Source organism: Piliocolobus tephrosceles, chromosome 1 (assembly GCF_002776525.5).
Source record: "Piliocolobus tephrosceles isolate RC106 chromosome 1, ASM277652v3, whole genome shotgun sequence".
Classification (NCBI taxonomy): domain Eukaryota; kingdom Metazoa; phylum Chordata; class Mammalia; order Primates; family Cercopithecidae; genus Piliocolobus; species Piliocolobus tephrosceles.
In genome coordinates, this window is record NC_045434.1 from 114666011 (window position 1) to 114681720 (window position 15710).

The following is a 15710-nucleotide window of genomic DNA, read 5'->3' on the forward strand; positions in this document are numbered from 1 at the left end:
TGCAAGCTCCACCTCCCAGGTTCACGCCATTCTCCCACCTCAGCCTCCTGAGTTGCTGGGACTACAGGCGCATGCCACCACGCTCAGCTAGTTTTTTGTAGTTTTAGTAGAGACGGGGTTTCACCGTGTTAGCCAGGATGGTCTCGATCTCCTGACCTAGTGATCCACCTGCCTCGGCCTCCCAAAGTGCTGGGATTAAAGGCATGAGCCACAGCGCCCGCTTCTATTTTTAATTAAAGCAGGCAAGATTAATATAATAAGCAAGTTAATTTTTGTTTGGAGTTAGGAATTAAAAGCCAAGAATAAGCTATGTAACCTTAGGCAAGTCCTTCAATATCTGTATAGCTCTTGCTCCTGGTATGTAAATTGAAATAATCTCCTGATATGTAAATTGAGATAATTACTTGCCCTTTCTAACGCCAAGACCATCCCAGTCTTTAGTCCATTATCATTTATTGTACTTACCATTTTATCTTAAGAACATATCATTTGAAGGAAGAAACTGTGTTTTATTGGTTTGTATCCTAAATGCTTATCACAATAAAACGTCCATTGGTCCAATGAATTAATGAAAATATTTGGAAATCTTCACAGTGCAAAATAAATGTAAGTTCTTTGAGGGAAGCAGGTCGAACTTTACCATGTTTTCCTCTCCTTTGGGCCTGGTAGTTCCTGCCTGTGGTCCAATGGTACCCAGCAGTCAGTACCAGTATATATAGACAGATTGGATAGTGCCTGGATGTTGATACATTTTACACCTTCATCCTTCTGGAGGTGTCCTCATTCCAAAGGTCCTGAATTCCCTTTGGATCATTTGGTGTACAGTGTCATACATTGCTCCTCACGTACAACCACATACTGTTGAATACCTGTAAAAAAATCAAAATGTTGAGTATTTATTGTTGCACGTTTTGCATGCATCCAAGTGCTCCAGGTTTATGACTTTTCCATAACTATGACACTGACGATTTATTGAGATCTTATTACATACCAGACATTATGTAGTCACATGTATCAACTCATTCAATCCTCACATGTCTATGACGTAGGTACTGTTGTAATCTCCATTTTGCATATGAGAGGAATTTCCTCCCTTTTGAAGGAAAAGAAGTGTTTAAGTATTAATATTTTGCCCAAGGTCACAAAAAGTGGTAGAGCCTAGGTTCTACTATGGGCTATCTGCCTCCAGAGTCCAATTTTGTAGCCATTATGTTATGCTAACTTTTGACTAATTGTTTCAGTCGCTGTATTTTTATAATTCATTTTTCTTTTGGGAAGGAGTAATAAAAATCCTGAAGCTTATTTTATGGAATACGTACCCTTTACTTCTACAGTTCCTCCAAGTTTTAACTGAGGTTCCCTTTATGTGCTTATACTGATAATGATAACTCTATAGTATTTATCAAATACACAAAAAATAGAATTTGGAAGAATGTTCTTGTTTATCACTTAGTAAAGGAATTGTTAAATCAAGTTTTTTTTTTTAAAAAACAAACCAAACCACCAGAAACCTACTCAAAATCACACCCTAAAATTCTAAAGAAATGTTTAATTTAAAACATAGAACACCTTAAAGGAGCTATTTTTTCCCGCTAGCTTAACTCAAGTCTAGCTTGCTGTAATTGTAGCATTTACATGAGATGATCACTATCTTAGCATCAAAATGGTGACGGTTATAACTGTACTGCTTGCTACTCAATTATCTTGTAAATTCATAATTTTGTACATGTATGTCTCTCCATGATGGAAGATCTTGTGTTACATACCACCAAAGTTTAACAAATTAGTTTTTATACTCTAATACTTTAATATGCAATGAATAAAAGGGCAGAAAAATCAGAATTACAATAAATGTTAGGCTATTTCAGAACACCAGTTTTTCACACCTATTTTCTTAGCATACAGAAGCTCAAAAATCATACATTAAGCAGTTTGAATTGTCCTGAAGTTATATTCTGAAGGGGCTGTAACACTTAAGAACTGATAATATTAAAAAGGTAAAAGCATTATAACTCATAGCACACAAGACTTCTTACTTCACCTATAAAACGTGAGAATGTCAATGTTTTATTGGCTACAAGTATAAGGAGGGAAACATCAGTGAAATAAATTTGATAACAAGATTCACACTTCATTACAACTGATTTTCCTAAATTCACAACTTTCACATTTGGCTGCGTGAAAGAGCAAAAAAAAAAAAAAAAAAAAAAACTAAACTAAAAAGGGAACTTTCACTACTTGTAAGTAGGCCAACTCACATGATCCCTCCAAATGAGAGTTTAAATGAGAATGAGTACACTTTTCTAGCTGGGAAAATATTTTCCTTAATTAAGTGAGTTTAAATAATTTACCCATGGTGATGAATAAGCCCTTGGGCTAGGCTCAGAAACCTCATCTACCAGCCTGTTTCCTAAGAATTACACAGATATTTTTATAGGACATACATGAAATATTTGTTTTTTGGTTGTAATAGTAGAGACAAGAATTTTTGAGAATCCATACTATTTCTGTCTTTCAGGTCTCCTTCTCCTAAATGCACCTTCTGAGTTTCTTAGATATGCCGTACAATTACAAAGACCATTTTACTTAACGGATTAATGTGTTCATCAACTTTAGCACCCTATGTATGTGGTAAGAGTAATGAGAACAGGGCTATTTAAACTGCTTCCTCATATCCTTCCCCTTAATTACCAGTAGTGAAGTTTACTTAGAAAACAACGAGGAAGTATCATAGCCTACAGGCACCTAGGGATGGGGAATTAATTCAGACTGAGAAAATATGGCTCTGGAGAGATACTAAAGTCGTACTGGAAATGTATGAAGTCTAAAAGAACTCTCTCTCCTCAGCTTCAGACTTAGATAAGGTGTGAGGTGTCAGGAATGTGCATGGACCCTTCAAAAACTGACATTTTCATCTGTGTTCTTCTGCCTCCCTCCCCCACGAAACAAAATATACGGAAATACAAGTGCTTGGTACTACATGCTTTTGAGGCTTAAAAGCCCAGTAATAAGCACGCTGTATCCGTTGTTGAGGGGGATAACTTTTTAAGTAAATATCACCAGAAGAATCTCTTCAAATGGAGAATGAAGTCACTCTCCCTCCCTAGAGGCTATGAGGGAAAAGGGAGACAGATATTCCCCCTACTTGCACGTGGGATCTCCCTTTCTCCTCCGACCTCGCTACGCCTCTCCCACGCAGGTCAGGCTGCCTTGGGAGGTAGCTGGGAGAAAAGGCAACGCTCAGTCCTCCATGGCAAAGTCTTTGGTCTTCTCCTCCTGGTCTCCCACTTTGTAGCGCAGCAGCACGCGCAGGCGACGGGGGTTGTCCCGGGAGGGCAGCAGCGTGATCTCTCCTGAAACATCCGTGTCTTGCTCCACTTGCACTGGCTCGTTTAGGTAGAGAAGCGCCTGTTTCCAGTGCGTGGCGGGGTGAAAAGGCGAGGTGGACAGCACCAGGGGTTTCTCCGACTCCCCTCCAGGGAAGGTCACCTGGAACCAGATGGCAAAGCCATGCATGGGCGCCGAGCCATAGCAGCTGCAGCGGAAGCGCCCGCCCACTCCGGCCTCCAGCTCCTGCTCCAAGCCGGCGCGGGAGAGCTCTAGTTGCGCAAAGCGCTGCGGCCGGGCCAGCACGTCCTCGCCGGACAATCCCTGCACAACGATCTCCGAGTGGCCCATGAGGCAGCGCGTGGCGAAGCCCTCCAGGCAGCTCATGTCCACACCATAGTGCTGCTTCACCTGGCTCCAGAAGCCCAGGCGCCATTCCAGCATCTGGTCGCTGATGGGGGCTATGAAGAGCTCGGCGGAGGCCGGCAGGAGAAGACCGCCCTCCTTCAGCCACTTGGTTCGCGCGTGGAGGACGGAGCTCAGCATGGACTCGTGCAGGAGTCCGTAGCCCATCCATTCGCTCACGATGGCATCCACCTGTTCCGGCAACTCCACAGTCTCCACCGGTCCCGGCAGGACGTGCACCCGGTCCTCCAGCCCGTTGAACCTTACCACCTCCCGGGCCTGTTGCCAGATGGCGCTGGCCTCTACCGCGTACACGCGCCGGGCCCCGGCCTGGGCACAGAAGATACTCAGAATGCCGGTGCCCGCGCCCACGTCAAGTACCGTCTTGCCTCGCAGTGCTGCCCAGTTCCGCAGGATACCCAGGCGGTAGGCATCGGTGCGGACGCGGTCTGCGATCATCTCCTCGTGGACCGAAACGTCCGAGTAGCACTCATAGTACAGCTGGTCCCGCTCCCGCTTAGTCCTCCGGGGTCGCTCCAGGGCCGCCTCCCGCTCCGCGCCATCTTCCTCTTCAGTTCCCTCCCCGCCTTCGCCGCCGCCCCCCGACTCAAGCTTTCTTTTCTTGGGCTGCGACATCTTGGCCGCTTTGGCCGGCTCCCGGCGGGCGTAGCGCGGCACGGCGCGGGCTCCAGGAAACGGGGGCTTCTGGGACTTGTAGTGCGCGCTTGTCTTTCCTACTTCCTGCGGGGTCGCCCGGCCATCGGGGCCGAAGGTCTTCCGTGCCTACCCACGGGAGCTGTTTTGTATTGCTCTTCTGGTGTCTTGGCATCCCTTTTGCCACCCACGACACCCACATTCTGAGATCCTTTCATTCCCCCTCCCACCCTTAGCTTCTCAGTTTTTGCTTTCACTCCCTTCCTGAAGTAGACACGCCCACTTAAGACTAATAATCCACCTTTGTTTCTTCTGCTCAACTCACCTCTGGTGTTTGTTTGTTTGTTTTTGGATACAGAGTTTCGCTCTTGTTGCCCGGGCTGGAGTGCAATGGCGCTATCTCGGCTCACCGCAACTTCCGCCTCCTGGGTTCAAGCGATTCTCCTGCTTCAGTCTGCCAAGTTGCTGGGATTACAGGCGCACGCCACCACGGCCGGCTAATTTTGTATTTTTGGTAGAGACTGGGTTTCTCCCTGTTGGTCAGGCTGGTCTCGAACTCCCGACCTCAGGTGATCCACCCGCCTCGGCCTCCCAAAGTGTTGGGGTTACAAGCGTGAGCCACCGCTCCCGGCCTAACTCACCTCTGGTTTTATTCCACCAAATTAACATGGCGGCACCATACACACACTACCGTCTTAACTGGACAACTGTAGCTCTTGAAGTGCTCCATATGTGGCAATTTAGAAATTGCACTACACATTTCTCTCTTTTGTTTTCAGTGGAGTTAGAGTGCAAATGTAACAATTAAAACCTAACAATGCAAAATATTGATTCTGATTCCAGTATGACCACTAATTAATTGAGTGATTTAGGGCAAGTAATAGAACTTCTCTGGCCTTCAGTTGCCCATTCACCCACCAGAGAATCTTCATTGCAGTTGGGGAAGAATTATGTTTCTGGTTCTACTTAGAAGAATAGTTCCTTGGCTTTCGGCCCTGCTCTGATAATTCTGTGGCTCACTCAAGAGTTAAATCCAGAAAAGTGCAGACTCAAGAGCCGTCTGATACAAGCAAACTCGTTGCTAGGTGTATTCTATATATATATGCATTTTTTTTTTTCTCTCAGAAATAACGGAATCCCTTTCTTTCGATCACTTTCTCAATGCAACTCATTTTTTCCTGTATTTCCTTGTCTGGGCAATATTGACACTTTCCTCTTTCTCTTCTATTTTTCTTGTAGTCAACCATCAGCTGTTACTTTCTTTTTGTTCATAATGGAAATAAAATATATTTTTAAATATGTGTGGCATTTAAATGAGTGCGTTATTAACAAGGTGAGCATAATGCCATTTTCTCCCAGATTTAAAAAGGCACCCAGAGGAAAATGGACTTTTATTTTCTTGTGGTCTTCAATTATGTCCTTGTAACCAATGGGCCTGTATTCCTTGTCTGAGATCAAAGTTCTTTCATCCTATTTTCTCTATTAATCTTTCATTAGCAGAATAGGTTTTTGATGTGGCATTCTCAGCTGTACTCTACTTCTAACTCAAGACTCTCCATCCTGGCTGCTCATTAGAATTCTCTAAGGAGCTTTTTAAAAAAAATACCTATTCCTGGGTCTACCTCAGACCAATTAAATCAGAATCACTCCAGTGGAACCTGGGCTTCTAGTTTTTAAAAGCTCCCCAGGGAATTCTAATGGGCAGCCAGAGTGAGAACAACTGTTTCTCACTATAATGATCTTAGTTAAATCTTGTTTAGTTATTTTAATTGGGTAAATTATATTTTTTTCAGTGGCCTGGGCTCAACCATTTAAGGCTAAAAACCTTGAAGCATTTCTTCTCTTTTTCTGCCTTGATTTAATATCTTATTTTAAGATAATTGTGGCCCAGTGTAGGACATCAGATTAAAGTTGTAAATGCGACCACTTTAATACATTACTTTTATTCATAGGTTGATGCTTAGTGTATACTTTTGCCATTCTTTCTTTCCTCAAAATGTCACCTTTTCCTTTTAAATACGTTCATTCCTTCACACAATTTTCAATTCACTTCCTTATGGTCTCTTTTAAGAAAATTCTGAATATAAGTTTCATTGGTTTTACCTCCAAAATACATCTTGAATCCATCTGCTTTTCTCCAGTTCTATTGTCAACACGCTAGTTTAATCTTCCATATTTACTTGCCTGGAAATTAGTCTCCTAAGGGATCGCTCAGCTTCTAATCTCAACCCTATCTAATACCTTCTCTACATAGCTGAAATAATAAGCTTTTATAAAATCCATTGAACCATGTCATTCTTCAGTAACTTCCCATGTTAGTTACTGGAACAATTCAGTAACTTCAGGTAACTTCCCATCTCATCTCATACCATTTTTCCCAACTCGTCATTGGGCTCAAGATATACTGGCTTCTAATAACACATTTCTTTCCTGTGTCAGGTCTTCATGCATAATCTTCCGGTGCTGAGAAAATTGTTTTTCTCCTTAACACTTCACTTTAATGGCTTCTTCTCATCCTTCATGTCTCATCTTAAATGTTACCTTATGAAAAAGGCCTTTCCTGGCTACCTTAAATAATATTTTCAAACCCAAGAGACTATTTTGTTCCCTCCTAGCATTCATTATTATCTGTATGTATTTAATTAATTTATTTGTTTTCTATACAATATCAACTCCAGGAGACCTGGACTTTTGTATTCCCACTGTTGTAGTCCCTAGCACTAAAACAGAAACTGGCACATAGAAAGTGTTCAATAAATAGTCTTCAACAAAGTCTATTGTGGATGCACAAATTATTATTCATACAGGAAGAGGTAGAGAGTTTTGCTTCGTTAGTTCAGTGTGACAATGTGACTTGGTAAACTCTAAGATAGATCCAGATATAGACAGAATGTAGAATGCTCCCAGAAATGAGAATAGTATAAATTTTAAACACTCTTAATGCTTCTAGATAGAATAATGGTAAGCACCAAACATTACCGCTAGAGTAGATTTAAAAAGGCCTGTGGCACTTTCCTTTCCTGCACTTGTATTTGATATAGAGAAGGAGTTCCTTACTGATCTTTTTTACCACAATGAGATGTTTTAAGTAGGAAAGGGACCTAGATCACAGCCCTTCCCCAAGCCGTGCAGCTCAGCAGCAAACCACCTGCATGGGAGAAGAGTTGGAATTCTGCTGGCAGAGCATTCTTTGTATTTTCATTTCAGCGGTCTGTTTGCCACGTCTATTCAATGCTCAAACCCTGTTTTTCAAACAAATGATCTTGAAATTAATTTAGTGCATCTTGACCACTATTAAGAAGAAATAATAGATGAGAAAATGCTAAATGTGTCAAATGAGTAAAAGTGGGTATTATTTCATAAAACTTGTTTCATGGCTCACACTTGTAATCCTAGCACTTTGGGAGGCCGAGGCAGGCAGATCATGAGGTCAAGAGATCAAGACCATCCTGGCCAGCATGGTGAAACCCTATCTCTATTAAAAATACAAAAATTAGCTGGGCATGGTGGCACGTGCCTGTAGTCCCAGCTACTCAGGAAACTGAGAGAGGAGAATCGCTTGAAACTGGGAGGGGGAGGTTGCAGTGAGCAGAGATTGTGCCACTGAACTCCAGTCTGGCAAAAGAGCGAGACTCCGTTTAAAAAAAAAAAAAAATTATGTATATTTCTTGCTTCAGGTTATGGTTAAAAGCTTGAAATATACAGCTTTCTGTTCTCCAAAAACACTATGAATTTTGGGATTTCTGTAGTTTTGCTTTGGGTGCCTGTACTCTTCCTTCCTCTCACTCATCTTTTTAGCTAATGCTCAAATGTTTTTTCAACCAGTCTATGGCCCTTTAATACATATAACTCTTTTTGCAGTTGTATCATTGTATCAGAACTATTTATATATCTGGCTTTGGATTGTGGACTTTGAACACCAAGATTTTGTACTTTTCACTTTTATGCTGAGAACCTAGTACATTGTGCTGAAATCTGAACCTTTCTATATTACAGATTTTGCTCCCAAGTATACTGAGGTTCACAGATGTGCCTTGGATGACTGGGAGAATCATGATCTATTTTCTGTATCAAACGCACTCATTTATTTGTTCAACCATTCATTTATTCAACAGGCATTCTGGACTTTTATCATTCTAGAAATAAGGAATAAAGTAAACAAAAAGCAGACATTCTTATCTCTGAAGAACTTATATTTTTGTGTTAATCTTATCTATTATTATTATGCTTTCTTACTAGCAATTTATTATACCACTTTTAAATCTCAACTCTCATGTATTATTTTATCTTGGATGTACTGATGTGATTTCCTCCCACAGATACTTATTTCTAAATTTCTTTCCCTTTTTAATTCGAAGGTTTATTATTTAAAAATATTTTTTAAAGCCTAGTGTAAGGATTGAAGATAGTTCCTTCAGGATTTCAAAAATTCACTGTAATTCTCAAAGTGTGTGTTGAGGAAGGGTGAAGGAGCAAAGGCATGAAAAATGTTATAACTATCTCTTTGATATAAATATTCATTAAATGATGTAGTTCCTGCCATTTTGCAGTTACTTGGAAGCTGTCAGCATAGAAAGAAGTATTTCTGTTAAAAAAAAATTACAGAAAATAAAGACAAAAGTGTTGACTTTTGTATCTAAACAAATTGGAGCATCAAACATAGAAGCCTAGGTATATGTTATTATCTTGATATGCATAGTGTCTTTTAGGTCCATGGTGTATTGGCCCAGCTATTAAACCCCATACTAAAACAGATGAATAGCAAATTCATAGCTTCTTGATGATATTATTATGAGTGGGTATAAATCTTTAAAAAAAGTTTGTATTGAATTGTTTAGGTAGTATAAACAAGGATATTATACACTTAGTTAATAATTATCAATTCAGTTTATATTTATTGAGCCCACTTAAAATACAGAATATAGAACTGTAACAATTTCAGGTATAAATATTGATTGTGACATCTTAACAATTTCTACTATAAATCAGGCCAACCATAATAAAAATAGTAAAGAAAAATGAGAATGTAAATTATAATGTGGGGAAAAGTTATGTCTCAGTGCATCCATGGAAATATACACCTGCTTACCTGCCTAAGGCATAAAGAGAATCGGGTAGCTTAATGAAATTCAGATATTAAGCCTAATGAATATCATTTAATAGAACTTCTCCCCCTTTTTTATTCTTTTGTGCAAACCTTTAACATGAAAGAAAGCCAGCTATTGGCGCTTTTTTTTTTTTTTTTGGCTGTGTCATGCTTTTTTATTTTCTAACTTTTATGGGTACATATTAGGTGTATATAATTATGAAGTACATATGATTTTTTAAAAATTTAATTTAATTTTATGTTATGTTCCAGGATACATGTGCAGGATGTGCAGGTTTGTTACATAGGTAAACATGTGTGGTGATGATTTGCTGCTCCTATCAACCCCTCACCTAGGTATTAAGGCCCATATGCATTAGCTCTCTATCCTGATGCTCTCCCTCCCCCATCCCTCTGAAAGGCCCCAGTGTATGTTGTTCCCCTCCCTGTGTCCGTCTGTTCTCATCGTTCAGCTTCCAATTACAAGTGAGAACATGCGATGTTTGGTTTTCTGTTCCTGTATTAGTTTGTTGAGGATAATGGCTTCCAACTCCATCCATGTCCCTGCAAAGGACATGATCTCATTCCTTTTTATGGCTGCATAGTATTCCATGGTGTATATGTACCACAGACGACATGATCCTATATCTAGAAAACCCCACAGTTTCTGCCCAGAAGCTCCTTGAGATGATAAGCAACTTCAGCAAAGTCTCAGGATAGAAAATCAATGTGTAAAAATCACAAGCATTCCTATACACCAACACTAGACAAGCAGAGTCAGATCATAAATGAACTCCCATTCACATCTGCTACAAAGAAAATAAAATACCTAGGAGTACAGCTAACAAAGGAAGTGAAGGACCTCTTCAAGGAGAACTACAGACCACTGCTCAAGGACATAGGAGAGGACACAAACAAATGGAAAAACATTCCATTCTCATGGATAGGAAGAATCACTATCGTGAAAATGACCATACTGCCCAAAGTAGTTTATAGATTCATTGCTATTCCCGTTAAACTACCATTGACATTCTTCACAGAATTAGAAAAACTACTTTAAAAATCATACAGAACCAAAAAAGAGCCCATATAGCCAAGACAATCCTAAGCAAAAAGAGCAAAGCTGGAGGCATCATGCTACCCAACTTCAAACCATACTCATTACAAGGCTACAATAACCAAAAAAGCATGGTACTGGTACAAAAACAGACACATAGACCAATAGAACAGAATAGAGATCTTACAAATAAGACCGCACATCTACAACCATCTGACCTTCAACAAACCTGACAAAAACAAGCAATGGGAAAAGGATTTCCTATTTAATCTGGAATAACTGGCTAGTGCTGGAAAAACTGGCTAGTCATATTGAAAAAGTGAAAATTGAAACTGGACACCTTACTTATACCTTCTACAAATTTTAACTTAAGATGGATTAAATACTTAAATGTCAAACCCAAAACTATAAAAACCCTAGAAGAAAATGTAGGCAATACCATTCAGGACATAGGCGCAGGTAAAGATTCCATGACAAAAACATCAAAAGCAATTGCAACAAAAGCAAAAATTAACAAATGAGATCTAATTAAACTAAAGAGCTTCTGCAAAGCAAAAGAAACTATCATCAGAGTGAACAGACACCCTACAGAATAGGAGAAAAATTTTGCAATGTATCCATCTGACAAAGGTCTAATATTTGGAATCTACCGAGAACTTACACAAATTTACAAGAATAAATAAACAACCCCATTAAAAAGTGGGCAAAGGACATAAACACACACTTCTCAAAAGAAGACATTTATGCAGCCAGTGGACACATGAAAAAAAGCTCAATGTTACTGATCGTTAGAGAAATGTAAATCAAAACCACAATGAGATACCATCTTACGCCAGTCAGAATCCTATTATTAAAATCAATAAAAAGCAAATGCTGGTGAGGCTGCAGAAATATACGAATGCTTTTCCACTGTTTATGGAAATGTAAATTAGATCAACCATTGTGGAAGACAATGTGGAGATTCCTCAAAGACCTAGAACCAGAAATGCCATTTGATCCAACAATCCCATTACTAGGTATATTCCCAAAGGAGTAGAAATCATTCTGTTTTAAGGATACATGCACATGTATGTTCACTGTAGCACTATTCACAATAACAAAGACATGGAATCAACTCAAGTGTCCATTAATGATAGACTGGACAACTATTGGCCTTTATCAAATTCTTATATTCTCATAGTAGTTTGCTATTGAGGGCATTTGAATTGCATGGAAGTAATTATACTCCCATTATACTTGTAGTAGTCTGGTGATTCTTAAAGTGTGGTCTCTAGACCAATAGCAGCAGCATCACCTGGGAAATTGTAGAATTACAAAATTTTGGACCCCATCCTAGATCTAATGAATTGAAATCCTTGGGGAAGAGAATCTGCAGTCTTCCTTTTTAGTAGGCTTTCAGGTGATTCTGATGCACACTGCTGAAATTTGAGAACCACTGCCTACCTAGACAGTTTGAAGAGTGCAAGAACCAATGTGAGGCCATGTAGAGTTTATGGAATGGAGCATCCATTGTTTTTTTCTACTGCTGTATAACAAATTACTACAAATTCAGTTAGCATCTTAAAACAATATGGTTTTTATTTTTATTTATTTAAATTTTTTGATCTCACAGAGGTGGTGGGTCAGAAGTTCAGGCACAGCTTAGGTATGTCCTCTGAAAGCTGCAATCAAGATGTTGACCTGGCAGCTTTCCTTTCTGGAGCTCAAATTGTCCTCCAAGCTCATGTGATTGTTGTTGGCAGAATTCAGGTCCTTGCATTTGTAGGACTGAGGTTCCCCTTTTCTTCCTGATTGTCAGATGGGGGCTACTTGCAGTTCCTTGAAGCTGCTGGCAGTTCCTTGCTATGTGGTCCTCTCCTAGACCCTTTCATAACATAGCAGCTTACTTCTTCAAGGCCAAGAGGAGAAGCTTTCCTATTTCAGGAAGGTTCCTGGTCCAAATCCACAATCCCTCCTACAGGATGATTTTGATTAACTCAAATTCCACTAATGTGTGACCTCATTTATACTTGTAAAATAATATTTTCAGCTGGAGAAATGACTGAGGATAGAGACCAACAGTATATTCCCAGCAAAACTTGATAAACTCAAAATATCTGCTGAGAAATCTGTGTCTCAGAAGAATATGGGTCTGGCTCATGGCATGTAAAGGTTGAGGCAGGACAATAGGGTCTGGAGGCAGGGAACCTAAGGACTTCCTAGAATTAAATCAAACTGGAAAACCCCAACTTTCTAAGCCTAAGTAAATAACATTGTAACTTCACTTCAGCCTCTTCATTTGCAAAGGGTATACACCAAGTAAATAACTTTGTAGCTTCACTTTAGCCTCTTCATTTACATAGGGCATACACCAAGTAACCAATGGGAAACCTCTAGAGGGTATTTAAATCCCAGAAAATTTTGTAACCAGCACTCTTGAGCTGCTTACTGGAGCCTGCTCCCACTCTGTGGAGTGTACTTTTGTTTCAATAAATCTACTTTCGTTTCCTTGCTTTGTTTGTGCATTTTGTCCCATTCTTTGTTCAAAATGCTGAGAACTTTGACACCTTCTACTGGTAACAGAAATGACTGGGTCAAATAGATAAAAACAAAGTTTTGTACAAGCTGTATGTATGCCACATCTGAGCAGAAAATTTTAATACAGCTGCATAGTTTGCCTCTGTCACCCTTGAGTTTCTAAACTCTGCCATATGAAAAGCAGGCCACAAATAGTAGCTACTTTTGTAGCCTGGGACACAGAAAGGAAATTCCTGGAATGAAGTGAAGCTGAGCTGAGCCCAGGTGAACCCAGGAGAACATAGCAGGCCACAGTTCTCATGTAATGGAAGCAGGGAACAAAATACATTTTGTTGTGAACACTGAGATATTGGGGTTATTTGTTATGATAGCAAAAACAAATCTGAGTAATAATAAACATACATGATGAATTATTGAAACTAACCCAATAGTCTTATTGATAGGTTTTGTTTGCTTTTTTGTTTTTGATAAACATAGAAATTGACCCATCTGATCTTAAAGCTTGAAACTTATATATGATTTATCTGAGTTCCTTCCTCAGGAAATGACCTCAGGCTTCTAAAAAACAAACAAACAAACAAACAAAAACATATCAAAGAACTGAAACTCATCACATCACCAGTTCAGGCAATGAGATGCCTGACACCTCATTCACCATGATTGCTTCCTTATCCCTCCCTACTTCTTTTCTTACACATTATTGCATTTCTTCCCTGTTATCTAAACCCCTAATTTTAGTGGGTCAGGGAGATGGATTTAAGACTGATCTTGGCTGCAGCACCAAATTAAAGCCTTCTTCCTTGGCAATAATCCTCTCAGTGATTGGCTCTCCGTGCAGCAGGACCTACACTGGACCTAGACTGAACGCTGGGTATTTCAGTAACATTGTTATTGTGGAATTACTACCCAAGTCATGACATAAAACATCACTAGAACTAGAGTCCTCTCTATGTCCTTCCAATCCTATACTTTTCATCTTTCCCAAAAGTAAGTATTCTAATAATACCATAAAATATTTGGTGACCTGGTTTGAACTTCATATACCTGGAATAGTAGAGTATATGCTCCTGAGAGTCATCTATGTGACTATGTATGAGATTTTTTTCATTTTCTGTGGTTTATTTTATTTTAAATTATGAATATACCATAATTTATTTAACTGTGTTTCTGTTGTTGCACAGTTCCTCTGAAATAAAATTTACCATTCCTGACAGGACTTTCATAGTGTTTTTGGGGTATTTTTGGACAATTCTTTTAACTCTTCAAATTTTCTACTTTATGTAAATAAATATGTTAGTTTTCCTTACCATATTATTTGTTAAGTGATTAATGATAGCTAAAACTTATTGTATGTTTTTCATGTGCTATATGCTTCATTCATTCATTCATTCATTCATTCATTCATTCATGTATTTATTCAACAAATATTTACTACCACCTAATACCACCTAGGTTCCAAAAGTATTAGGGTAAACAAAACAGACACATCCTTGTTTTTATGACATTTATATTTTAGGAAATAATTTCCAATTACCAAAATCTATTATATAAATATGATTATTATTATCTTTATTAGAGACAGGGTCTTGCTCTGACACCCAAGCTGGAGTGTAGTGAACTGATTAGATGGGTGTTATTATCTGTTTTCACAAATGGGAAAACAAAGGCATACAGTAGCTACATCCATCTCTTATTTATCTTTTTTACCAGATTGTAAACTACTTTCTGACAGGATCCAATCTCTCCACAGTGTCTAGGGGAGCACCACACATATAATCATAACATTAATAAATTTGATGATGGTTAACATTTATTTTATGATTTTTATACACAAGAGACAACTCAATCTTCAGAAAACTTACGTGGTTGGTATTATTAGCCTCATTTTGGAGACCACAACACAAACAAAAAAATACGAAGTGACTTGCCTTTGGTCTAGGTTCTCTGTGTATTGAAATTCATCCTTGTGGTTGCATATAACAGTGGTTCCTTCATTTTCATTCGTGTATCATATTCAGTTCTCAGCTTCCTGTAAAGCCACTATGGTATACACTATGATGTACATAATGAATGACTTTGAGTAGACAAGGTAAGTGAGCTTCTCGTTTCTTCCATCTCTGCCTGTAGTTATTTCTACACATAAAAGGAAAAAAGTGTTTTAGACATTGTGCTTGTATCTAATCCTACATGTGTTTGACTCAACAGAATTGTAGTATGGGTATCACTATTCTGTAATCGGCTGTGTTTAAGAATCTTAGCTGGTTTATTCCCTTAAAATTGTTAAGCTCCTTGTATATAGCTAGCACTGTGCTAGGCTTTAGGAAAGAGAGGATGAAGCAGTCTCAGTCCACCCTAAGGAGCTCACAATACAAAGAGCTCATAATTCATTTGGCAGTCCTTTAATCCAGGTTTGTCTATGTTTTACAAATGATGTTGAGTGCTTTTCTCAAAAACTTGAAGATAATTCTTAGGCTATTCAAATATCTTTCCTACATGGCTCTGCAGATATTTAATTTGCATTGAATTTTGTTGTTAGTTTGAACTACTGTGTTAGTCTGATGAATACTGTTATGTTCTCTACTTTGTTTTCTAATCCATATGCCTTAGGATATTATTGGACAATATAATGGCCACACTTAAGAATTCAATCAGTTTTCAGTTTCA

The 15710-nt window shown here is 39.0% G+C and overlaps 1 protein-coding gene across 5 annotated transcripts; it reads right to left on the bottom strand.

The window, feature by feature from the left end:
- Window positions 1-123: 123 nt before the first annotated feature.
- PRMT6 (protein arginine methyltransferase 6) lies at window positions 124-4452 on the bottom strand. 5 transcript variants are annotated; one of them, XR_003309841.1, is made up of 3 exons: window positions 3177-4452; window positions 992-1093; window positions 124-869 (listed from the first exon to the last, which is right to left on the bottom strand). XR_003309841.1 is itself a non-coding variant. In XM_026456506.1 (1 exon), exon 1 carries the CDS (start codon window positions 4366-4368, stop codon window positions 3241-3243), a length of 1128 nt encoding a protein of 375 aa, XP_026312291.1. In that variant the 5' UTR covers window positions 4369-4452; the 3' UTR covers window positions 1784-3240. The 5 variants fall into 5 exon arrangements, 1 of the variants encoding a protein (XP_026312291.1); XR_003309840.1 differs by having other exon boundaries at window positions 3146-4452; XR_003309842.1 differs by lacking the exon at window positions 992-1093.
- Window positions 4453-15710: the final 11258 nt, after the last annotated feature.

Bases quoted from the DNA above. Each gene is read 5' to 3' on its own strand.
- PRMT6 (XM_026456506.1), bottom strand. From the start codon at position 4,368: ATGTCGCAGCCCAAGAAAAGAAAGCTTGAGTCGGGGGGCGGCGGCGAA.